The sequence below is a fragment of the Saccostrea cucullata genome, unplaced genomic scaffold (genome assembly GCF_032062105.1).
Source record: "Saccostrea cucullata isolate Sc308-1 unplaced genomic scaffold, CSIRO_AGI_Scuc_v1 ctg4479, whole genome shotgun sequence".
NCBI classification, from domain to species: Eukaryota; Metazoa; Mollusca; class Bivalvia; order Ostreida; family Ostreidae; genus Saccostrea; species Saccostrea cuccullata.
Window position 1 is genome coordinate 18,491 of NW_026931142.1, and position 26,877 is coordinate 45,367.

The following is a 26,877-nucleotide window of genomic DNA, read 5'->3' on the forward strand; positions in this document are numbered from 1 at the left end:
ACCTGTGCAGTCTAAATCCCCGCCTCTTTCTGCATAAAGCTGCAATCATTATTGTAATTAGTTTATCTTGGTTACCTGTAGAAGCAATATGTCGGAGGGTCCATCGGGTATGTATGTCTGAGAATTAATTTTGTTGATATAAATTTTAGTTTTGAAAAATCAAAATAATTAAACATTTGTGTATTTTTCGGTAAATTTTTGGAAAAAAGTAATTTAATGGTAGTTATGTTAGCGTTCATCAATTGCTTTCTTGATTTATCATTAAGGGATATTTTTATATTAACCAAATGTTATATTTCTGATACTTTATCTTATTGGTGTTATGAGAGTGAATGGTATCGTATTTTTTAAAAATCATATATTTTAACATCATCAAAAGTCAACCAATAACTCTTTTTTTCCACTGTATATGCAGATGATACATCTGTCTTAGATAAATTAGTGAGAAAAGCAACTTAATTATTTTTACCCTTTTCAAAAAAAATACAAGTCGTCTTCTTGTTGACTTAGAAATTCATGAACGATAAAAATGTGAAATATTATTTAAAAATACTAAAAATCATTCTAGAATGGTTGACGTCAATAAGAAAAATCAATATTAACCACTTGAAAATAATGAGGTAGACCTAAATTTTTACAAACTCTTTTTGTGTTGAGCAGTACCATTAAAAAGGAAGAACAAATGTAAGATGTTAAAGAAATAATTAAAGCAAATACATGTATTCTCAATCTTAACAGGAAAAAAAGGCAATGAGCCTAGCATTGCAAGTCCAAAAGTTCAGCCCTATGAGGGACATGGGCCTCCACCTCAGTACTCGGGACATTCTGGTCCCGTCACCACTCAGCCAGGGCCTGCACAACCTTACGGTTACGTGAGCAATTTATTTTGAGTTCAAACTTTATGAAGGTGTTTGATTTGTTCAATATCGCTTTTTAAAAGTCCCGTATTGCATCCTTATCCTGTCTTGCATTTGCATTTTATCGATCAACGATAATTTAACATTAAATCGACTTCACTGTGCATATTATTCATGACTTTTAAAGGCTGTAATGCTGGAGAGCTTTCCTATTTACCTGTCTTGAATTCAGATCTTGCTTGAGCCTACATGTTCGCTTTCTCCCTCTCTTAATTCTCCAACAAAATTAAGTGCAGAATATTAAGGCTTCAATTGCATGCATTTTTCTTTCATGACGTAGCATACCACCAACACCACCGTAGTTGTACAGCAACAGGCCCCGACTCGACCCCCAAAACGGGACTGGAGCACAGGAATATGTGGTTGTTTTGAAGATTTCGGATCCTGTATGTTTGCATTTGACACATTTGTTTTGGGCTGATTTTTGACAAAGATTTCTCTTTACATTTTTCATAATTATTGATAATATACCGCTACATGGTAGGGAACAGTTTTCACACTTGCAAAAATGATAAGCTTGTGGAATGGTTGTCCTGTATCATTTTATGAATTAGATACCAAATTGAATATAATTTCCAACAGAGTAAATGCTTCAATTATGGTCTTTCTTTAAATGATTTATCATTTCTGTCTTATGATTTTGTATATTAACACATTGCATTACATTGTATACTATTTTCCCCGTTGTCTTTGATAGGCTGTGCCGTGTTCTTTTGTCCACAGTTCTACATGTGTTACCTCTCCAGTAAGTTGGGGGAGTCCTGCTGTCTGCCGTGTGCAATCGCTGGAACAGGTGCACTGATTCCCCTCCGAACCAAAATCCGTGCCGAGAACAACATCCATGTAAGTGTTTGTGTGAACTTGATAAAAAAAAAAAACAGCCTTTCCCCTCTTTTTAACGACGTTTTATAGGGACACAATGAATATAGTTCAATATATTCATTGTAAATTTTTTACTTAACGTATTTCATCATTTAAACATATTATATTTTTTTTCTTTGAAAAAAATGCACCGCACGCAGAACAATGATTTTTTTAACCTGTTTTCTTTCTCTAATTTACAGGGAAGTATTTGTGACGATGAATATAGTTCAATATATTCATTGTAAATTTTTTACTTAACGTATTTCATCATTTAAACATATTATATTTTTTTTCTTTGAAAAAAATGCACCGCACGCAGAACAATGATTTTTTTAACCTGTTTTCTTTCTCTAATTTACAGGGAAGTATTTGTGACGACTGCTGCATGGTCTGCTGGTGTCCGCAGTGTGTCATGTGTCAGTTGTCACGTGAATATGATAACATCCAGCTGAACCGTACTCACTAACAGTTAACCGTTATTGCTGTTACAGCACAAAAAAATGGTGTTTTGTTGTGAAACATTATTATCCTGTGATACTTTATTTTTAAATTTATGCGAAATGTATCGTATATCTGTTGTTGTTGTTTTTTTAATATGTCCTTTCCATTGCAGGAATTATATTATACAAATATTCTATATTATACATATTATAGAGTGTATTCATATTCATCCAGTAGAGACCAAACAAATGCCTTCTGTGGAGAAATTTCTTTAAATTTTCTAGAATAATAATTATTCTTATGTTTTGGGGTTTTTAAAAAAATGAAAGCAACTTTTAGATTTCTTAGCAATCATAATATTTTTTACAGAAGTTAATTTTAGGGGGTGGGGTAAGAAAGAAAGAAAACATACTAGAAAACCCCTAAAATATAAGAACAATTCTCCTTCTTTTCAAGTTTTTTTATACATGTATTTCTTATTTAAGTCGATTTAGATTTAATAAAATAATAATTGGTCCTTTTTTTTTTTAAATGTCTCTGTTTTAAAAAGGATACGTTTGACAGTTTTTCTTTTCAAAATTCATTATTTTTTTCAAAGCACTTTTGAAACAGGTAGTTCTCATTCAAACTAAGGCTACCTAGAGAAAATTCATTGCACGAATAGCATGGTATGATGAGACCTTGAATGTCAAGAAAGTTTTCTGGTCCTTCAAATCTGAAAACATTGTTCGAAAAATCCTTTTGTATAAACCCAGGAAGCAGTAAGTCGTGTAAACTGAAGTGCTTTACCTGTTTTACTTTGTACAGAAATTGCATACATTGCACAAGAAATAAAGTTTGTAAACAATTTTATTTTTCTTCTGTCATTGCTAATCAACTGGAAACGAGCAGGTAGTGCAGTTTTTATGGGACATGTAAGATTTTATCGTTGATAAGGGTATTTTGAGCATTTTAATGTACTCTATACTTGTACGAAGATTTATGCACAAATGGACCAAAGATCAACCAGTCAAATTACTTTAGTTTCATTAATTGCAACTCCAGGCATGAAGACCAACTTTTTCAAATGACCATTTTTCAGAAAAAGGTTGATTTTTTTCTCACGGTTCGGCTGATTTTTAATAATATTTCACAGTGACAATAATTTAACACTGAGTGCTGTATCATGTAGTTTTGTAAAACATTCAAATACTAAGTACGCAAGTTGTAACGGGATGGCACTCAATGTATGAACGGTACTTAGAACTTCCAAAAACTTACTGAACTTTAAACCATTAAATCAGTCAATTTTTGAATTAAAAGGAAAGAATCCAGTAAATTATTAAAATAAGGATCAAATAACTTGAGATGAGGAATACACCTGTGGAATATGAAAGCCCAAGTTCCAAGTGTTCAAAAGTTTTGACCCAAGTTAAAGTTTTTAAAATGTGCGTCAAACTCTGGGGTTAAGGTAAAATTACATATTTATATCCACTGAAAGGTCATATCACATTCTATATACACATGTGAAGTATGAAAGCTCAACCACCAACTGTTCAAAAGTTATGGCCAAGGTTAAAGTGTGGTATTTTTTGTAAAAGTGCGTCAAACTCCAAGGTCACCCTCAAGAATCAGATTTGGTCGTACCCCAAAGAAAAATCTTGTCACAAGGAATGCATCTGTGAACTAGTGCTAATTGTAACGGGGACCGTTACAGATGTTCCCCAAACGCCCCCCCCCAACTCCCTTTTGGTGCCATATTTGCTGTAAGCTTTATTAAATAAGACAAACTCTATGCATTTGAGACGTTTACCCAGAAGTGTACCAAGTTCATTCAAATTTTAGCATTGCACGCGTGCGCATGTGAATGCATGTGCGTAGTGACCATATCATCTTGTCTACACAATCTATATATTTTAATATACTAAATATTAAAGTGTTTAATCCAAAAGTATGAAAAAATACGCTCATTCAAGTGTATTTTTGATTTTACTCATTTCACGTGCAAGAAGACCATACCTTCTTGTAGAAGTCCATTACATCTATCTATGTTCTAAATTCCACCCCGTTTGATTGAAAACCAAGGGAGTTATAGCTGTTTAAAGTTTCAGCCAAATAGATTGCAGCGCACGTACAGGCACGTGTTTGCATGTGCATGGTGACCATGCCTTCTTGTAGAAGTGTATTATATCTATCTGTGTTCTGATTCCCATCCTGTTTGGTTGAAAACAAAGGGAGTTATAGCTATTTAAAGTTTAAGCCAATCAGATTGCAGTGCACAAGCATGCACGTGTTTTCGTGATAATTGCTGTATATCATTTTGTAGGATATCCAAATGCATGGCTATGTTCAAAATTTCAAAGGATTTCTTCAAAAAACAAGAGAGATATTGAGACTTTAGTTTCAGCCAATCAGAGCGAAGCGCACGTGCATGCGCGTGAGATCTCGCTATTTTGACCATGTCACCATGTCTGTACTACTAACATATCCTCACATTATCAGTTTCAAAGCATTTCATCAAAAAGGTAAAAAGTTACACCTATATCAATTAAATCGGTCATTCCGTCTGTCCGTCAGCCTGTCCGTCCGTCACAAAAACTTTAACCTTGCCCATAACTTTTGATTCAGTGGAGCTATGACTTTCATATTTCATAAGTGTATTCCTTGTGACAAAACCTTCCTTTGAGTCCCACCAAATTTGACCTTTTGACCTTGACCTTGGAGTTTGACCCAATTTTACAAAAAAAATTCAAACTTTTACTTTGGTTATAACTTTTGAATGGTAGATACTGGGACTTTCATATTTCACATATGTATTCTTTGTAAAAAAAACCTTTTATTGGATACCAACAACTTTGACCTTTTGACCTTGACCTTGGAGATTTCCGTACTTATAAAAAAAACTTATCCTTGACAATAACTTTTGAATGATAAGAGCTAGGGCTTTCCTACTTCAAATATATAATTCTTGTGATAAGACCTTTCATTGAATACCAAGAACTTTGCCCCTTGGACCTTGACCTTGGAGTTTGACGTACTTTTCAAAAACTTTGACCTTGGCCACAACTTTTGAACAGTAGATACCAGGACTTTCATATTTCACATATGTATTCTTTGTGGCAAGACCTTTCATTTGATACCAACAACCTTGACCTTTTGACCTTGACCTTGAAGATTTTTTTGTACTTATGAGAAAACTTTAACCTTGACCATGACTTTTGAATGGTAAGGGCTAGGGCTTTCATACTTCACATATGTAATCCTTGTGAGAAGATTTTTCATTGGATACCAAGAACGTTAACCCTTTGACCTTGACCTTGGAGTTCAGTTATAATTTCTAAATAGATGTCTTATGATAGGGCGTTCATATTAGACACAAAATGTCCTTAAAAAATGAAATCTCATCCAAAAAGACACCGAAAGCGGGGGACCACAATTCTTTGAATTTGCTTGTTGGTTTTGTTTTTCGTTTTGGTCGACTTTGTCAATGTAGCAGGCCTGCCGGGCTTCCTTCTCTTACCATTCTGTTTTGTTTATGAAAACTACACTCATGCGTGAATAGCATGGAATGTGGAACCTCGAACACGTTGCGATGTAAATATTTATGGACCATAAATAACTATTATTTTTAATGAAATAATCAGAATTATTTACCTATGAAATTTGTAATTTTGAAAAAGTGTATACATTTATGAGTATGAAAAAAATTCCAAATCCTATAGGAAAATTTTAACAAGTCTGTTTTTGAAGAGATGCGCCGTATTGCCACTTTAACAACTATAATGTTAAGTCATTGAACATACAGGTGGACAATTCAATCGTTTACTCCTTACATGATTGAAATTTCCCTGAATCAGTGTTTTCTGCTTTTTTAATTATTATTAAATAATAAGATGTGTTTGTGAAACACTATGCACCGGCGGCAACAAAGTTCAAAAAAGCTATTTTTAGAATATTGGACACAGCTAGTCAAGATCGCAAAGTCATTGACCTTGGTGTCATTTGAAAGAACTTATTAGTGGAATATGCATACTAAATATCAAGTCTCTAGCTCCTATGGTTCAAAGTTCGAAAAAACTATTTTTAGAATATACTAAGTAGGTCACAGTGAAGATCAAAAGGCCATTGACTTTGGTGTCATTAGAAAGAGCTTAATTAGTGGAGTATGTCTATCAAATATGAAGTCTCCGTCTCTCACAGTTCAAACGTTATGGTGAAGATTAAAGTTGACAATAGATAGACAAACAGATAAACAGACAAACGGGACAAAAACAACACATGCCCCCGATCTATCGATCCGGGCGCATAAAAATTGAGATCGTTCATTGTTCGATAGACTCTATATTAATTTCTCATGCTGAATAGTAGCATTTCCATAAATTCTCCATTATTCTAAAATTTCTAATATAAATTGATTGATTAATTGTATATTCTTTAACGTTCCTCTCGAGAATTTTTCGTACAGAGACGCCAACACTTGCTGGTGAAGAGCTGCAAAAAGGTGAGAACGATACTGTTCTCCCGCCTACCTCCAAGTCAATTTTCAAAAAGGGTGACCTTTTTTTTTTTTTGCAGTTTGGCATTCATTTTCTTTACCAAGTTATTACCCGACGTTCGTTCTATGTATTCGTTCCAATATACAGGTAACTTATGGATAAGATGTGACCTAAAATCGCTTTAGATCGTCATAATACCTTCTCCTTGAGAACATTGGCTTCCAGTTTTATACAGACACACCCTCTCTTACACACACATATACACCCTTACTCACACACCCAAACGCACATCCTCCCTCGTACACACACCCTAACAGAGGGGGGGGGTGTGAAAAGAAAGACAGAAAATTATGGCTGTCGTGTAGGCTGGAGACTGGTCATAATAAAGATTTTAATTAAATCAGATCGATGTGTGCTTTAGTCAATCAAGCTGGAGATCTTTCATTTGTTTCATTTTGATAAAGCTAAAATCATAAAGTAAGCATTTTTCTCCCTACAATGGTGGTGTCTGGCATACCGAACTACCTCATTGATAATTATTTTATTTCTAAACTCTCACGAAAGTAAATAGCACCTTTAAATCAAATTATGTAATGCAATTTTTTAAGGGAAAATTTAGGATATCTTATCAATATTACACAGAAAACTGTCACTGCACGACACTGGTCGGCCTTGTCCCGGTAAAACAAAATGGCGGATTGGGAAGCAGGTCTGTACACTTGGATAAAATATTTGCTCTGGTTTTATGATTCTTTTTGCTCAACTAATCGCAATTTTTTCTGCTATGTCTGAGGGAAAATCTGACTTATTTTAAAAATGAGTGCACTGAATTTTAATGATTGAAATTCTATGGAGTAAAAATAAAAATAAACAAAACGTTTAATTCGATTTTCTTCCCGTCTGATTTAACATCTGATTAAGTACTATAAAACAAAAAAATTATAATATAGTATTAAAATTCATTGTGAGAGATATTTACAAATGTAATAAGTATTTAAGAAAATGTTTTACATGAAAATTTCTATAACCAATTCTAATTTTTTCTATGCTTATTTATTTTTGTGAAAATAAAATTTTGCATCAAATTATGTACTTATTAAGAAAAATAGAGGACAAGAAAATCAGGATGTTCAAATTCTGGGATGTTCATGCTCTTTCTAGGAAAGCCTCCAATGACACCCCCACAGCAGAATATTCAACCTTTCGATCAAGGATCCCCTCCTGGATACAATGCCCCCCAGTATCCGGGACAACATGGGCCTATGCCGGTAACAGGTCAACCTGGGGTGGGGCAGCCATTTGGATACGTGAGTTTTTTTATTTAAATTTCAGACGATATATGGCGCTTATAAAATAATTTTTTTAGCTTGGTTTATTTCGATCGATTTTAGACAACATATGCGGAGTGCAGAGAACATTTTTAGTTGCTTAAATATGGTTGGTTCTGATTTGTTGATATTATTTTAAACGATCTTAATGTAAGGGATGTTTACATATTAGTTTACATAGTTGTTCATACTCTAAAGCATCGATCATATATTGTTAAGGTTTCGTTAAAGGTCAACATGTATAAAAAATATTTTTACCATAGCTCCAAAACTATGTGTGGTATAAAGTCAAAATGTTTACAGTTTATAAGCATATCATTGATTAATAGATAGAAAGTATCACTTGATAACAAATATTTTAAAAAAGATATTTTTTGAGAAAAATTGTATCAGAAAATGTGCATATTTAAAGAGAAATGCACCTGCTTAATTCTGTCCTTTTTGTGAAAACCATCATTGTAGAAATAGGATATGTTTATCATTGTTGATGATAATCTTCCTTTATGAGAGGTTAAAGTGCATGTGACATTAAGTAATTATTTGTATTATGACGTCATCTTAATTATGATGTCATGGTAACGTCAATGTTATACAATGTTTGAATGATCAGTCTAGATAAACAAGTCAACGTGATTAGAGGTGTTTTTCGTTCTATCTGACTCAACATTTGGTGCCGTGACCATTGGAAAAGTACATGTAATAGCAAACTACAATAGAAATGGATGTAATCAAGTTAAAGGCACAGCGTTCAGGCCATCATGGAGTTATAACCAAAATTTTGAGGAGAATTTCTGAGAATGAAGGTGAAAATGGAAAATCTGAATTGATCAAGATACTGGAGGAGAAATGGGACACATTAGAAAAAATCAACAGCCAGATTCTACAAGAACTAGAGAAAGAGGAAGAAATTCAAATTGAGATCGAAGATTCAGATGAGTACATGTTAGAATTAAGACTGAAATTAGCAGATTTAACAAAGAATGAGAAGGATTCTGAGAATTTTAATCAATCTACATTCAGGAGTTTAAATGTTAATGCACCACAGTTCATTCCAAGCAGTGAATCATTAGAACCCAGCATAGGAAAACCTAACATTCAAAGTCATAAACTGCCGAAATTAAACCTGCCAAAATTTTCAGGAGACTTACTTGAATGACAAACATTTTGGGATTGTTTCGAGACAAGCATACATGGGAACAACAGCTTATCCAATGTTGAAAAATTTAGCTATCTACGATCATTGCTATGTGGGGAGGCACTTCGCACTGTATCTGGATTCAGTTTGACCAATACCAATTACAGACAAGCAATAGATGTTTTATTTGAAAGATACGGACAAAATCACAAAATCATCAAAGCCCATATCCAAAGTTTACTTGACATACCATTCCCAAAGTTTAATCCTGACAGTTTGAGAAACTTCTTCGCCAAAATGGAGTGCTGCATTAGAGCATTAGAAGCTCTAGGAACTGATGAAACCACCTATGGGACAATTTTAACTCCAATGTTATACAACAAACTACCAGCAGAAATTCGGAAGAACATTACCCGGGACAAAGGAGATGATCAATGGGAACTGCATTCACTGAGGAGAGCCATTAAGAAGGAGCTATGTGTTCAAGATGCTGGACAGGCAATGCACTCAAAACAGGAAACACAGGAATTCATTCCAACAGCTAACTTTTTTGCAGGGTCGAGTCATAAAAGGAGCAACAAGCAGGAAAATTATGTGAAGCAATGCTTATTCTGCAATGGAAATCATTCACCAATCAATTGCCATAATTTCCAAGACTATGATAAGAGAATATCAATCATCAAACAGAAGAGAGTCTGCTTCAATTGCTTTGGAAATCACAAAGTAAGTGAATGTCAATCAAATTTCAAATGCAGGAATTGTAAAAAGTCTCATTACACAAGTATTTGCAAGAATTTGCAACTACCTCGAAGTTCCTCAGAGAGAGATGTCACAAAGTCTGAGAGCAAACAATCGAATCAACCCCATCAACGAGAGCAGTCGTTCCAGCTTCACTCTTCAACACAGGTGACAGCCAACACTGAAGTGCTGCTGAAAACTGCTGTGACACCAATTTGGTATGGAAATCAAGAAATCAGCTGTAATATATTGCTTGATGAAGGGGCTCAAAATTCATTTATTACAGTGGAGTTAGCACAGAAACTTGATATCAAATCAAATGGATCCGTTACCTTAAGAATTTCAGCATTTGGAGACAAGAATAGTGAAATTCGTCATCTTGAGAAAGCAATGGTACAGCTAGAAACACAAACTGGAGACAAAATTCCAATGGAGGTCATCATTATTCCAAAGATTGCAGCTCCAATCTCAAACAGATCACGTGTCAATATCAAGGAACTCGCATACCTTAGAGGATTAAAATTAGCACACCCTGTTAGCACAGAGGAACATTTCCATATTTCAATGCTCATTGGTGCGGACTACTACTGGAACATAGTAGGGGGCAAAATCATCAGAGGAAATGGACCCACTGCAGTTGAATCAAAGGTTGGATATCTAATATCTGGACCTATCCACTCAACAGAACTGATGAGAAGTGCACATTCCAGGATACAATTTGAAAAACCAGATTTACGATGTTCCCCCTGGAGACATATTTGTTTCAAAATTTTTGAGACAGATATATCAAGACGATGAAGGAATTACAAGAACTGAGCACAATTTATTTCCACTTTCAAGGTCATATCAAGGTCACTCTGATACAAGCAGAATGACGTGAAGGAATCCCCATAGAAATCCCAAATTTGTACCACAACAGATAGTGGGCTTCTGTACTGTATTACATGAACTCAGCAGTGAGCAGTATGAAGACTTGGAGAGCGATGAAAACAGACACCAATATAGTTATAGAATGAGGGAAAAATCAAGTGAAGAAATACATAGGGAGAGCAGTGTTCACGTACAAAGAGGAAGAGGAACGTACAACAGACTTTGTCAACAGAAGACAGTATCACCGAATCCGAAGGACAGGAACTACAAGCAACAAAATCAAAATTGGAGACGTCGTCCAAGTCCATGATGATTTCACAAAACGCATCAATTGGAAACTTGCTGTAGTGGTGGATCTCATGACTGGCGGAGATGGACTCACAAGATCAGCACTATTACGTTTTAGTAACGGAACTATATCAAACCGTCCAATTACGAATTTATATCCCCTTGTACTAAACGAGACAGATTCCAAAGTGAGGAGGAGTGAAATACTTTCCAATTAATTTTTTTTTTGTAAAACACAACGCGAAATTCGAACTTTCTATCATTGTAAATTGTGATTATTGACATTTTGCGACCCGGAGTATGTTGATGATAATCTTCCTTTATGAGACGTTAAAGTGCATGTGACATTAAGTAATTATTTGTATTATGACGTCATCTTAATTATGATGTCATGGTAACGTCAGTGTTATACAATGTTTGAATGATCAGTCTAGATAAACAAGTCAACGTGATTAGAGGTGTTTTTCGTTCTATCTGACTCAACAATCATTGAAGGGCAAGTTGGATGTGAATGGTCTCTGAAAGACTGTTATTGAAAGCATGACATGTATAAAGACAATGTTAAGACTTGAAAGCGATAGTACATTGCAAATGGCGGGTTAACATTTGGACAAAATAAACAGGGAAAACAACTTTCCAGAGGCTTTCCAAGTCTAACTTGCCCTTTGTTGATAAACATATTTTGTTTCTTCAATGATGGTTTCACTAAAAGCACGGAATTAATTAGGTGCATTTTCTGAAAATATATGCATTTTTAAAAAGATTTTTTCTCAATTCAAATATTTTTTCCAAGTATTTTTTATCAAGTGATACTTTTTATCTGTTAATCAATGAAAAATGTATAAACTGTAAAAGTTTTAACTTTATACCTCACATAGTTTTGGAGCTATTGTAAAAAATAAATTTTTGGACATGTTGACCTTTAACGAAACCTTAACGCTAAAAATGATATAATGAATAGTAAATGTATTTATATATATTCACACGAAAAATAATAATGACTCTATTTTCTCTATATTTTCTCCGGTCAGTCCAAGTGAAGGACTGAAAATTTAGTTATACGTTGAATTGATGTAATAAGAATAAAGATTGTATAAGAGAGGGTTTAACGGTATATTTTTGATTATAAATGCCGCTTCCTTCCTTCGCCATAGCATGCCACCAACACCACTGTGGTTGTACAGCAACAACCGGTGCCAACTCGACCTCAGATGAGGGACTGGAGCACCGGTATCTGTGGCTGTTTCGAGGACATGGCATCTTGTACGTTTGTATCCGTGTATGTGTAAAAATCAAGGAAATCCACTATAAAAGACATTTAAAAAAACATTCTTCCGCTGTGGGCATTTAAAAATATTGACTACATTCAATACATTTAATAAGTACATGTGTGTATTGAATTTCTAATTTGTAATTTGTAAAGATATTGAGCTTTATTCAATTTTAAACCATTTTTTTTTATAATTCATGTTTTGAATAATTTATGACTAGTATACAAGCAATATAAAACCAGTAAGAAATTTTCAAATTCCATTCTCATGTACTGAAGTCCAGAGAACATAACCAACAGATTCTTTTTATCACAATAGGCTGCGCTGTGACTTGGTGTATGAATTGCTATATGTGTCACCTCTCATCCAAGCTTGGAGAGTCTTGTTGTCTGCCATTTGCTATAGCATGTTACGGTTCTCTGGTTCCTCTCCGAACCAAAATCCGTGCAGAAAACAACATCGTCGTAAGTTTGCAATCTTCTAACACAAGCTCCAGGTCCCTATGAAATAGATTATTAAAACATTTAAAATTATCCGCGGAATGAATGTTATATTTATAAAGCAGTTTGATATCAAATGTCCGTAAATGTCTGTTCATCTTATCATTTTAAATTTTATTTGTCGCCAAATTCAAGTGAAAAAGCTTAATAAACTGTTATTAGAACATCTCTTTACCTGCAGAAATATTTTTCAACAAAGATAATATATATATATTTTACATTTTGATCTAGATTTTATCGATTTTTCTTTACCTTTAAAAAATACACCTTTCCCCAAAATATTAAAAAACATACTTGTTAAAAGAAATATTACGTAACAAGACATATCTTTACATGATCTTCAGAATGTCCATGTACAACGTTCTTGATCTTTCTCAATAAAAAAATTATAAATCGAGCATAATTTCAAATGATGATTTTTTGAAGAGATTTCAGGCTTACTCAACAGCGTTCTAAAACTCTGACCAAAAAAAAAGTGAGGAATAGATGAAAAAATTAAAGTAAGAAATATTGATTAATTAATATTGATGTACGTGTTTACTTGTATTACAGGGCAGTATCTGTGAGGACTGCTGCATGGTCTGCTGGTGTCCCGCATGCGTCATGTGCCAGCTGTCACGTGAACACGATAACATCCAGCTGAACCAACAGATTATCGTCAGATGACATTCTTGATTTTTTTTTGTTTTTTAGATATATAGGCAAAATGTGTTTTATTCATCCTAAGCTGGAACAAGTGTATAATGTTTTATTTCTTCATCACATACTATAGAAGTCGCTGTTTTGATTGATGCACCCTTTCTTTTTTGTTATGAACCAACAACTTGATTTATTGAGAGATTGATTAATTGATTGAATGATTGATTGATTATTTTCCCTCTACGTTTAGTAATTCTTTAAAATCAAGGAGAATACTTATTGACTGCATATAAGAAAATACAATGAAGAACATTGACCATTATAAAGCAGTTTGCTTAATAAAGTGATTAAAAATGTTGAATTGCACAATGAGCTTTATTTGTTCTATTCGTCCATTGAACTGTAGGGCACAAGACACCTTACTGGCTAGTATAAAGTTACGAAAAGTGCCTCAAATCACTGATTGAAAAGCGACTTCTGGCTGCAGGATCATAAAACATCTTAATTAAGCTCAAGTCAAAATCTTTATTTTATAATCAAAAGCTGTAGAAGTCAAGAAGACCAAAATCAAAATATTTTTCACTATTGCTTCACAGAAGTGTTGTTATCTATAGAATTATAAATCCATAATTAATACATGTAAATACTTTATAGGCGATTGAAAATTTGACTTGAGATAAGGTTTGTTTTATGATCCTGGGGCCTAATTTGGAATCATAAAATTTTACCAAATCCAATACCATTAAAACGATTGTTCAATACTTTAGACAACCATTCCCCACTGATAAATTACACTCCAGGCTATTTGACATCATGTATTTTCAATAAAAATTAAACTTACATTATTTTACTTACCTTGTCACTGGTCATTTGCAAAAACATTCCGGTTAAAAAAGACATTTTGATTGCACACACATTTACTCTGAAACTGATATGAAAAGAAATCTGAGTGTGATTGATAATTAATATCGATGTAGTTTTTGAAGATCAGGCCCAATGATCATGAAACAAAATTAAGTAAAATTTTTCGATCGCCGTAAATTTTTTTATTAATATTATTAAATTAATCGTAAAATTTGAAAAAAGCAACCCTTTTGTCAACCTATCTTGTAATATATTCTAATTTTGTTCTGTTTGACTTCCACAACATTTAAGTACAATGTAAAGCTTAAGATGTTTCATGTTCCTAGGACCAGACCTTACTCACATTTAGATATATTGACGACGTTAATCAACTAACAATAGTTATTTCAATTCAGATGTCGATATATCCCAGTGAACTTGAAATAAAAGATACTTAAGAGTTTGACAATCATTTCATAGTCATATTTGGATATTTTATATTTTAAAAAATACGATCATATATAGTAACATCAACAACACTTTATGATGAACGTGGTGACTTTAACATTTTTATTGTCAACTTCCCTTACTTATGCAGTAATGTACATGTACCTTTATATCATTTGGGGTTTATGTGTCTAACTGATTCGATTCTCAAGAACATACTTTGCATACGAATAATTTCTAACACGGAGCGTTCTTCTAACCAACAAGTTGATGAAACACGAATATTGACATTCTTGTTTGAAGTCATCATTTCGCGAGTTCTATGGTCGATACTTAAAGAATAATTGTCTTATTTTTTTTTATTTCGTGATGTGATAAATCGATAATTGGCTTGCGTGATAATTTGCATAAACGCCGAATGCATAAAAAGTTCAGACCTGTACATGTACTTGGCAATCAGCATTATTGAGCAGTGAGGAATATGCCAGCAAGCACCCAATGCGACACGGAACCTCGGTTTATATGATGCAATCCGAATTAGAGTAAACACTCTAAACACTGACTACGCTCGGGACTGTGTTTGATAGACATATACGTAATATTATCTCTTTCATATGTTGACATTTTACTAGGGAAAGAAAGAGATGGGAAACTAACAGCTAAACTTCTGGATAAACATGACGATTTCAACTTTTTGATTGTCAGCTTTCTTTTTATGTACTTGTAGGAATCACTTACAACGGGAGTTTAGGTCTCTCAAGTGATCTGAAACCCAAGTACACGTATTACTGATTTGACAATATCAGAAGGGTGTGATTTCACGATCTGTCTCAAGATTAATTTTACGGAACTCAAAAATTCTCCACGAGTTCTTCAATAATGCTTTACTTTCATCCGTTGGCAAACATCATTTTAGATATACATATATGTAGTGAGCGAAATCTTCGATTCTTTAATATTGCTTTCTTTTAACATTATTCATAGAAGTTGGGTACTTCGCGTTGTGTGTGTGTGTTTTTTTAAAGATGTTCCTTTCAATAATATTTCAACCCTTTTCATGAACCCTTTTTATTTTCCAGTTAAGTTTAAGTCCGCCTGTAGTGAGGCTAGTAATTAAATAATAAATAGATAATAAAAAGTTTTAAATCTTTAATAAAGTTTAACAATTGTATGTGAGAATCCCAAACAACAAATTAATAATCCCGGGGAATGAATGTGGTTTTCTAGAAAAATATAACTAAATGAAAAAAAATAAAGAACTGGATGAGAGAAAAACAAAATTTAGTAAGGGAAAATTGGGTAAGACAACTCCTGATAATTACCTTGATGCAAAGTTGGCTCAGTAGAAGTCCAGAGCACGGCTGTGCTCGGGTTTAAATACTGTTCTTAACAATAGAATGAAAGCAAAGGTTAGCCGTAATGTGATTTGATAATAAATTTAGAAGTAACCAATGAAAAGTCTCAATAAAAAGTTAACTCTCTTCCGGTTTCTCGAATAAACAAATCGAATACGAAGATAAAGAAATTACGTTAAGAAGTAAGTAAACCTAAAGTTAAATAAATAATGTAATGAAAATAATTGATAAATGACTGATACTACCACAACATTAATATATACACTAAGTAACCGGTGGAAATTTTAGAGATGGTGTAACCTCAATACTTTTTTTTTATTAAACAGGTTGGGAACACATCCCCTTTAGCGAGATCATCTCGCTAAAGCGTGATTATCCCTCTTTAGCGGAAGAAAAAACATTACCATAAACGGGAATTTTGTTGTTTTCGTTATAAAATAATCAAAAATCTCGTGCGTATTGAAAATCCGGGAGAAAGCTGTATTGAAGCGTGAATTTACTACAAAAAACTGACAAAATTGGCCAGAAACTTAAGACAATCACTGCTGCGTGTGAGAATAAGATGCTAAAATCCACGTGTAAATCGTGCCTTTTTAGCGAAGGTTTCAAGATTTACAGTCATATATGTTTTTGAAGCATATAAAATATGTATAGATATCCAAATTATATTCTTTAGGGTCTTAGCTTTCCATTCTTGTACAAAAGTTAAAAATAATATTCTTTAGAAACCCATGATATTTGCTTAAATATTTGATCTTTGGTTGACGCGAAGAAGTACGGAAGCGCAACAGGGTTGTAACGTTTGTGGAAAAGTCATGATTAAAAAGCAAGTATAAACTGAGATGTGTATAGAATATGGGTAAACCATTAATATTGAAAACAAATTAATAAAAAAAGGTTTACCGTATATTTAGTCTTACCGATATTGACTTAGTACAAATGTTGATGCATGGTAAACTTGTTAATTCAGGAAAGCATGATTCAGCGGCGTTGGAAGCAAATTGGAAAAGGGGGGGGATGGCTAATTCAAAGAGAAAAAAATCAACCTGAAAAAAACTTGACAAAAGAGGAGAATTTGACCATTGTCCAAACCTGAAAATCCTATTTCATGCGGGTAGGGGGGGGGCTTAGCTTCGAACTTTTTTTCAGTTACCACTTACCCTTCTTTTCAATAACACAGAAACGTGCCTGTTGAAAGTGTAAACATGTTACCTTGAATTAAATTTATTAACTAAACGAAAATGCGAAATTGCATTGTTGAAATTGCTGCTACTTACGTGTTGTTAATTATAATTAAAGAAGTATAATATTCCCTAGGTATTTGTATTTTAATGACATAAATTCTTAATGTTTTTACCCCGTGGCAATGAACAGTTCTTCGTTTGAGGACACTTTAATTGCGTTGGAAACATATGTTGGGATCCTGCATAAGTTAAAATGTGTAAATTTTAAAAGGAAATCAGATACTAGTACTTTCCAAAACATAGGCTACATGAAAGCACACAGACCAGGTGGCATTTTTATATTTTAAAAAAAAGGGGGGGGGGGCTTCTGAAAAATCTGCCCCCAAAAATCAAATAAATAAAAAAAAAGCTAAAAGTGTTGATTGTTATTGTTAAATGCCGAGTCGGCAAAATTTCAGCCGTATTTTGGCGGCAGGTGAATACTGGTAAAGACATTCTTTATTTTGAAAGAATATCTACGAACATTGCATGGAATACTTCGAATTTTACATTTTATTATACCTTGTAATTGTTTTATTTACTTAATAAGAGAGGCTATTGTCACCTTTAATAGCTTCCTTATTAGAAGATCTAGTCTTAATTGATCACCGATAAGACTTTCAATTAAAATGGTAAAGATTTAAAAGTGGTTATGTCGATAGCTTTTACCATGCACAACCTAGCTACTGTATTTGTTTCTAGTACCCCTCCCCCACCTATCCGTCCATCTAATGTACTATCTCTAGCCGTCTAAAGTATCACGTTTCCAATACGAAAGTGCAATAGTATAGGATAAAATAATTTTTAGGGTTGATTACCGGTAATTTACGTAGGACTAGAATTTAAAACTGACACGGGTAAAATATACAGAAAAAATTAATATACATGTATCTGTTAGAAGATCCTGGAAACTCTGACGAGTGTAGCAAAGAACCAATGAGTGCGCTTCTTACAGTAAGAAGGTGGGACTTTATATCAGTCAATCAGGCGATTTGAGAATTTATAGGTCACCAAACAGACTTCGTCTAGAGATCGTCATGCCCTATGGAAAGTCCAAAGTGACAGACACCCCATCACTATGTCCTGCTGTATATACTCCCGCTTTTCAAGCAGGCGTTTTAAAAAAAAAAGGTAAACATGCAATTACAATAACCGTATACCCGAGGTAAGTTTAGTTGTACTGATAATTATCACATGTGGTCCTCCGTAGGAAGGCTACGCTATTGTTCATAAACTTATTCTAATTTCCATGATTTGCAGCAGTAGAGGCAATATCTTGAAGCAAATTTATTGAGATGAGACAATAAATATTTATCGAATGGGTTAACATACTCCCGGATTTTCCTTTTTCAGAAGTTAACACGATTACAGTTTGAATCAGTGTACAAATCTCGGTTTTCCGAGATGTATTTTCTCCCGCTACAGAGGGATAATCGCGCTTTAGCGAGATGATCTCGCTAAAGGGGATGTGTTCCCAACCTGTTTTAAGATTCACTAATGAATGATGTAAACCCTTCCGAATCACTCACCAAATTTGAAAGCAACCGTGTCTTCTACAGAAGAAAAGCAAATTTACCAGGCGCGGATCCAGGAATTGAAGTTAGAGGGGGCGCAAAAAATAGGCAAGGGGTCTGGGGGCCGCCTTGAGGCCCCAAGTGGGTCCAGGTGGGGTCTCAGGGGGTGAAGCCCCCGGAAGCTCCTGGATTCTAGAGATTTTGTAGGGTAAAAATGAGGTCTACCAAGTAGAAATATATACATTTTTTAGACGAAACTGTGATTTACGTTAACTTTGACAATTTTAGGGGGGCGCGCACCGGGTGCGCCCCCCTTAAATCCGCCACTGTTTACACATATATCTAAGTAGCAATAAGCGTGAGCTGCCCTTAGAAGTCAGATTGAAAAAAAAAGTTATTTATAAAGTTAATTACACGATTTGTAACAGATTAAAATATTTTTTAGCATTATATATCAAGAACAAGTAATTGAATTCTAAGTTAAATCAATTTTCCTAATATAAGTAAATGACAGTGATTTCTGCTCACAAATAGTCCGCTATCTCTGAACATTTTCCTGCGGAAAAAGGATTTATAAATGAATGAAAAAGTCTCAATATGAATATGCACACCTTTAAATTTTTTCATATGATATATTTTTCTCTAAGTCCAAAAAGCAGTTTCTGTTAGTTTTTAGAGCGTCCTTAACTACAAATACAACATCATCGTGGCTTCATCATTTAAGTGTAAACTAATCGGAAATGTATTGATAAAAAGTTATGAGATATTACCTGTCTTTCATTCGATGCATTTATTTCTTCATTCGATTTTGCTTGTTTTTGTTAAACGTCCCTCTCGAGAATTTTTCAATCATATGGAGACGCCACCACTTGCCGGTGAAAGCTGCAGATTTTAACCTATGCTCAGAACTCAGGACCATAGAGCAGTGAGGGATCTTTTTTGTGCCAGCACCTAGTGCGACACGGGACCTCGGTTACACGGTCTTATCCGGAGGACCGGTCTCCACGTCCCACAGTGGGATTCGAACCCGCGAGGTAATGATCAATTCCTTACAGCGACTCTAGAGCAAACGCTCTAACCACTGCGCCATCTTCTTTCGGTAAGATGTAATCACAGCTCATTTTCATAGCTTTTACTTCCTCGCTGAACGTTTGGTTTGTGTTTGAGACCTTTTATGAATGCAGAACAAAGTCCATTTAAGTTTAAAACGTGATTCTTTACCCTTTCCTTTTGTAAAGCATCTTGTTAATCTTCCTGTAGGTTCAACTTTAAACACAGAAACAAGGGAAAACAAAATATTCAAACAAAACATCACTTGTACATTCGTAATGGCGGATGGAGAATCAGGTCTGTATTTGCAAGGTTATTCTGAATTGCCTAACTACACTGTATTTCTATTGTTTTAAATATATTCGGAAATGTAAAATTGATTTTCAAATATATTTTTATATTATAATAATAAAAAATCACTAGAAAAAAGTTCAATACCATTTGCTTGTTATGGATTTTAATTACTAGTTATTAGTTAAACAAGCAAATTTAAAGAATTGCGGTTATCCGCTTTCGGTGCCTTATGGCATATTGTGTCAAATATACACGCACTATTAATATACGTTATGAAAAAGTAATCACAAAATTTATTTTTTTTCTATATATTCGATCAATGCATACTATCTTTGCAAGATATATAACTGTATTCAGCGGCAGCTCACACATATTGGTCCGACCAAAATAATTCCATCATGATAAGTAGATACAACATTATTGTTCATGATAAAAGTAAAGTTGTGCATGTCATACGTTAAAGAAATCAAAAATAACGTCAAAATATCATTCAGTTCACTTTACAAATGCAAATAAAAATATCAATATTCCTACCACTGCGCCATCTCAGCCTTTTTTTTTTTTTACGTGTTTGATAACAGAGAATAATTAGGTCATTCTTTTCATATCTTTTCACCAATGAATTGATAATACTATATCAACAATTGTATTGTACATGTTTATAGTCCGTTAATTATCATACAATTTGTTCTTAAAGAAAAAATTAATCATTCTGTGTGTGTAATTATTAAATGACGGTGGCCTTCGTGTGTACACTTCGTAAACTGTAGGGTATGTGTGGCAAAAAGCACTCATTGTTGGAGATCTTCCTGTTAGGTTCAGCATACCATTATATATAGAACTTGAATAATGTAAGTAATTTCTGCGACAAATATATTAGTATATTTCAGTTATTTTCAAAACAAAAAAGGTTTTCCATGTTTACATTCGTAATGGCGGATGGAGATTTTCAAGGCCATTTTAAACACAAGTTGTTGCAGATGCAAATGTATTGTTTTAAATATATATAAAGTTCAACAGGGATTGTATAATTTTTATTAATCAGAATTGATTTTATATATTTTTATATTATTATAATAAAAAATCACTAGAAAAAAGTAGGCAATATCATTTGCTTGTTATGGATTTTAATTACAGTTATTACGTGTGTAAACAAGCAAATTTACATGTAGGCCTATGTGTATCCGCTTTAGGAGACGGGTGTAATGCTATGGCATATTTGTGTCATAATATACAGTGCAGTTTTTTTTTTATTAATATACTGTTAAACATATTGAAAAAGTAATCACAAAATTTATTTTTTTTTAAAATAGGTGACACAGGAAGGCCAATGTCAACAAGAGGCCCATGGGCCTTATAGGTCACCTGAGCATTATGCAACAACTTTCCAGTGATTGAATTTGATTCATGTTTTAAGCCAGATGCTATGGCATTCACAATTTTGAAAGAGGCATCATTGATCATCATAACTATACACTTAGAAGTTGCTTAGTTTGGTTACTTAATACCCATAGGCAAGGCAGAGGAACAAAAAATGCATTTCAACTAATCAGTAATATTCAGCAATAATCAGTAGTCCCCTACCACACATGGACCCGGGCTGACCTTTAGGCCTAGATCCACACATTGCACAAATTTTCAAAAGGCATCCTTGCTTTTCAAAAATATTTGATTAATACCAAGGAGCAGATTTCAAACAATTCATTCATTTTCAGTCTATAAGTACAGCCCCCCCCCCTCTATAGTACCCCTGACCCTGGGGCCTTGAAATTCACAATTCTGGAAGACTAGGGTCCTTGTTCATAACTATATAGGTAGTTCAACTGCTTAATACCCAGGAGCAGAGAAGTTTATTTTCAAAGAATTCATGAATTTTCACTATAATTAATAGAGCCCCCCCCCCCCTTAACACCAGAATCCCTGACACTGGGGCCCTAAAATTCACAATTTTGGAAGAGGCACTCTTGCTCATCATCACTGTGTACTTAGTTAGTTTATTTAATACCTAGGAGCAGAGAAGAAGACTTTCAAAGAGTTCATGTATTTTCACTATATAATCAATAGAGCCCCCCCCCCCCTAACACAAGAACCCCTGACCCCAGGGCCATGAATTTCACAATTTTGGTAGAGACACTCATGCTCATCAAAACTATGCACTTATTTAATCTATTTGATACCCAGGCGCAGAGAAGAAGATTTTCATGTATTTTCACTATATAATCAATAGAGCCCCGCCCTAACACCAGAACCCCTGACCCCGGGGCCCTAAAATTCACAATTGTGGTAGAGGCACTCTTGCTCATGATAACTATGCACTTAGTCAATCTATTTAATACCCAGGAGCAGAGAAGAAGATTTTTAAAGAATTTATGTATTTTCCTTATATAATCAATAGAGCCCCGCCCTAACACCAGAACCCCTGACCCTGGGGCCATAAAATTCACAATTTGGGTAGAGGCACTCTTGCTCATCATAAGTATGTATGTAGTTTGTTTATTTGATAACCAGGAGCAGAGAAGAAGATTTTCAAAGAAATAATGCATTTTCACTATATACTTATTTAGCCCCGCCCTAGCACTAGAACCCCTGAACCCAGGGCCATGAATTTCACAATTTTGGTAGAGGACTCGGTGCTGATTACAATCATGCAAACAATTTATCTGCTTGATGTCAGTAAAGAAGAAGATTTTTAAAGATTGCATTAATTTTAGTGGTTTTGGCCCCACCTCTCAGGCCCCAGGGGGGCAGGGATCATGAAATTCACAATTTTTGTTCTCCTTCACCCATAAATGCTTTGTGCCAAATTTGGTTGAAATTGGTTCAGTAGTTGCAGAGAAGAAGCTGAAAATGTTCAAATGTTAACGCACGACGCACAACGCACGACGCACGACGACACACAAAAACAGATAGCAATAGGTCACCTGAGTTTACTCAGGTGACCTAAAAATGTTAGCAATAAGCATGCTCGGAAATATCTTAATACTGGCGATGCACATATCATATGAAAACCCTATCTCTTCTCTATCAAACGTAATAAGGAAAAATAGCATTTCTGAAAAGTAGGTCAAACCTCAAGGTCAAGGGGTAAAAATCACTGAGTATTTAGAAAGGCCTTGTCACATGTAATATACATGTGCAATATGAAACCCCTACCTTTTTTTCAATAGTAATTGCCAATTCAACGTAATGTTAAAATTTTCGAAAAGTACTAGTAGGTCAAAGTCAAACTTCGAAGTAAAGGTCATAGGGTAAAAAATCATAACATATTTAGAAAGGTCATGTCACAGGTGATACACATGTACATAAAATATTCAAAAAGTGAAATCTCTTGTTACTTTAAACAATATAGAACTATTGAAACAGAATGGGAAAAAGCTATGACCAAGTGTAATCTCTTCTATTTGCACTTTGGTATTTGGTAATAAAATTAAAATCAAAAGTTATGACCAAGATTGTCGGCGACAATCGTTCCATCACTAGGTCAAACTTCGAAGTAAAGGTCATAGGGTAAAAAATCATAACATATTTAGAAAGGTCATGTCACAGGTGATACACATGTATAATATGAAAGTGTAATCTCTTCTCAATCAAAAGTTATGACCAAGAAGTTATGACCAAGATTAAAGTTTTTGTGACAGACGGACAGCTACTGACTGACGGACGGACAGAGGAATGAGATTTAATATCCTAGCTTTCGCGAAATCGGAGAACAATTAATCATTATTTTTATTTTATTTCAAGGGAAGGCGGGGTATCTGCTTGGATCCCAACAAAATGTTCCACCTTTCGATGAGGAACCCGATCCCCCGGGGTACACTCCCTATCACTACTCAGAGCAACCTGGACCGGTAACAGTTCAGCCGGGCGTGGAGCAGCCATTTGGATATGTGAGTTATCTGTCATTTAAATGAGATTTACATGTATATACAGAGAAAATATAATTAAAATACGGTTTGTTCCGCATAAATACAATCTAAAAAGTTTACTTCATCTTGCAAATTATCTACTATCAAAAGAAAATAAAGAGCGCTGGCTAAGCAAGTTGTTAAGAAGAAGGGAATTTAACATTTACAGAAAGATTTCTTGCTTAGCATTCTAGCAACACCACTGTGGTTGTTCAGCAACAACAGGTCCTAACTCGACCTCAGATGAGCTGGGACTGGAACTCGGGTCTCTGTGGCTGTTTCGAGGATATGACATCATGTAAGTATGTACTGCACTGCATTGCCGAATCGGCAATATTTCAGCAATATTTCGGCGGATCTACAAAAGGGTATACAGTAAAACTCGTTTAGTACGAACACGGATATAGCGTCAGCGAATTCACGGATATAGCGAAGTTATTTTGGGTCCCCGGCAAAATTCTTAACAAATCTTTGTAGAATTTTACGGTTATAACGAACTCTGATATAACGAATTTACGGATATAGCGAACTGATTTTGTGTTCCGTTGAGGTTAAATATAATAAAATTTACATCTTTTATAATGAACTTTCAAAGATTATAAAAAAGATTGATAAATTGAACTGACTTTCTTTCGTGTCAGCATTTCTATATAAAATTCAATTTATAATAAAACCTTAGTTATTGAAGATATGTTTTGTAATATTTGCTTCCCTAACATATTTGGGAGTAGTAATGGAAGGAAAACATGCATATTGCGAATTCGCTATAATGGTTATACAAATTCGATATACGGATATAACGAATTACGGATATAGCGAATTAAATTCACAGGTCCCAAGGACTTCGCTATAACCGAGTTTTACTGTACATGCTCTTTGGAAGTACCAGTAATTTTAGTTGGGGAAGGGGGGGGGGGGTTCAGCCATACATTTTTCGGGTTGGGTTACCATCAACTACCAAAAATTCCTTGACAAGCAAAAAAGGTCATCAGACGTTTTTATTGAGTGCAGGAAACAAGCATATACTCAGTAGTAGCTATCTTTCGAAAGTATTTTATATATCAGCAATATTATTGGCATGCCCCCCTCTCCCGTTCCTACGGCCATGGCATACCAGTAAATGTATTATTAACGATTGAATGGTAGACCTTTTTTCAAAGAGAAGCAGACAGCAGTAAAATTATTTATAGAAGAGAATAGTAAGGAAGAATGTGAACAAAATAACAGAGTAATCACAAAAAATACCATAAAGCAATTTTTATAATCAGTCTTATGAAGAATAATTTGTTTTAATTGATTTTCCACAAAAATCTACACAAATGACATCTAGGAGGGGAAAAAGGTCATTCGATGCCCGATCTACTGTACAAGTAACAGACTGCTTAATATTTATACCTTTGACCTTGGCAGGTTGTGCTGTGTTTTGGTGTATGCCTTGCTATACCTGTTACCTTTCTAATAAGCTTGGGGAGTCATGTTGCCTGCCATTAGCCATTGGATCCCACTCTCTGATTCCCCTCCGAACAAAAGTCCGTGTTGAGAACAACATTATCGTAAGCTTGAATACATTAATTAAATTCTCTGGATGTTTTATTTTTATGCTGTCTTTCATCAGAGTGTTCAGCTTTCAATGGATGTTCTATTTTTTAAGTTTTCTTTGTTTCAGAGTTTGATTTTTAAAAAATTAAACCACTGATCAATTAATAGTTTTCGAATATTTTTATTTTGTTTGATTGAATATCCGGGATATGGAAGCGTAAATTATTTCATCTTTTATATCATTCCGCATTATATAAATATAATTTAATTCTGTGTGTATTCTTGTCTCTCATTGGTTGATTTCCAAAAAGGAACGCATAACATTTTGTATAATCTGGTTTGGTATGGGGACACACCCCCTTGACAACCAGCTGAATCATCTGTATCCATCAATCCCCTCATTTCCAGTCCTTCTGATTCATGAAAAATTCCAGATTTAATGAATGTACCTTTAACTTCAAACAGTTGCTCGATCTTACCTCATGTAAACAAGCATCATGGCTGCTATATCTATGTATCAGTTTTTACCTCCCCTTGCTTCCCATCACTTCCGTTACTACGGTTGTATTATTGCGCGGTAAATTTGAACTAATAAAAACAACACAATTTTACATCCCCAGTTGTTTAATTATTTTAAAATTAAATTATAAGGAATGACTCTAATTCTTGGCCAGATTATCGAGTATAATATGGTTTGGGTCAGTTTAAGCTTTTTTATAATCCGCTTCGCGGATTATAAAGCGTAAACTGACCCAAACCATATTATACTCGATAATCTGGCCAAGAATTAGAGTCATTCCTTAAATGGCATGTAGTTGAGTGTAACATTGAAAATTTTCACCCCAAGAAAACCACTGTCAACCGAGGCGCAGTAATGTTACACTCAACTACATGCAATATTTATTACATTATACTAAATGTTTTATACAAATACATATAACAATGAACCGTGCGCGCATAAATTCTGCGCAGTCGCTAATTTTTGGAATATCACCCGTTGTCAAGCACTGTTGACTGTTGCTACGCTGAAGGGCGTGGTTTCATTATTCAGCGGGTAATAGTGTTTTTTAACAAATGTTTTTCGACCAATCAGATTCAACTTATTTACATGAAAGTATAATATAATATATTATTTCGTCTCATGACAAAACTATTCGTACTTTCTTGAACTTATTTACGATTTCAATTACCAAGTAGTACATAATTTTTCATGTACTCATTGCCAAATGAAAAATGTCAAT

General features: G+C 34.3%; 3 protein-coding genes across 3 annotated transcripts; all 3 read left to right on the forward strand.

Annotated features, from left to right (window-relative positions):
* The first annotated feature begins 15 nt into the window (after window positions 1-15).
* Window positions 16-3,074, forward strand: LOC134231555 (cornifelin homolog). Its single transcript, XM_062713518.1, has 5 exons — window positions 16-107; window positions 739-872; window positions 1,198-1,303; window positions 1,615-1,760; window positions 2,143-3,074. Exons 1-5 carry the CDS (start codon window positions 89-91, stop codon window positions 2,245-2,247), a joined length of 510 nt encoding a protein of 169 aa, XP_062569502.1. The 5' UTR covers window positions 16-88; the 3' UTR covers window positions 2,248-3,074.
* A 4,240-nt stretch (window positions 3,075-7,314) lies between these two features.
* Window positions 7,315-13,835, forward strand: LOC134231554 (placenta-specific gene 8 protein-like). Its single transcript, XM_062713517.1, has 5 exons — window positions 7,315-7,406; window positions 7,859-8,004; window positions 12,211-12,319; window positions 12,646-12,791; window positions 13,380-13,835. The coding sequence occupies exons 1-5, from the start codon at window positions 7,388-7,390 to the stop codon at window positions 13,491-13,493; spliced, it is 534 nt and encodes a 177-aa protein (XP_062569501.1). The 5' UTR covers window positions 7,315-7,387; the 3' UTR covers window positions 13,494-13,835.
* Window positions 13,836-16,223: 2,388 nt separating this feature from the next.
* LOC134231551 (cornifelin homolog B-like) lies at window positions 16,224-25,650 on the forward strand (the record flags this gene model as incomplete). Its single annotated transcript, XM_062713514.1, has 5 exons — window positions 16,224-16,293; window positions 20,109-20,195; window positions 23,934-24,079; window positions 24,284-24,395; window positions 25,508-25,650. Coding segments are annotated over exons 2-5 (420 nt in total), but the record flags the coding sequence as incomplete, so codon positions are not given.
* Between the last annotated feature and the right edge of the window lie 1,227 nt (window positions 25,651-26,877).

Coding starts and splice junctions, on each gene's coding strand:
- LOC134231555 (XM_062713518.1), top strand. Junction 873..1,197: donor CTGCACAACCTTACGGTTAC/GTGAGCAATTTA, acceptor TTCATGACGTAG/CATACCACCAACACCACCGT. Junction 1,761..2,142: donor GTGCCGAGAACAACATCCAT/GTAAGTGTTTGT, acceptor TCTAATTTACAG/GGAAGTATTTGTGACGACTG.
- LOC134231554 (XM_062713517.1), top strand. Junction 8,005..12,210: donor TGGGGCAGCCATTTGGATAC/GTGAGTTTTTTT, acceptor CCTTCGCCATAG/CATGCCACCAACACCACTGT. Junction 12,792..13,379: donor GTGCAGAAAACAACATCGTC/GTAAGTTTGCAA, acceptor CTTGTATTACAG/GGCAGTATCTGTGAGGACTG.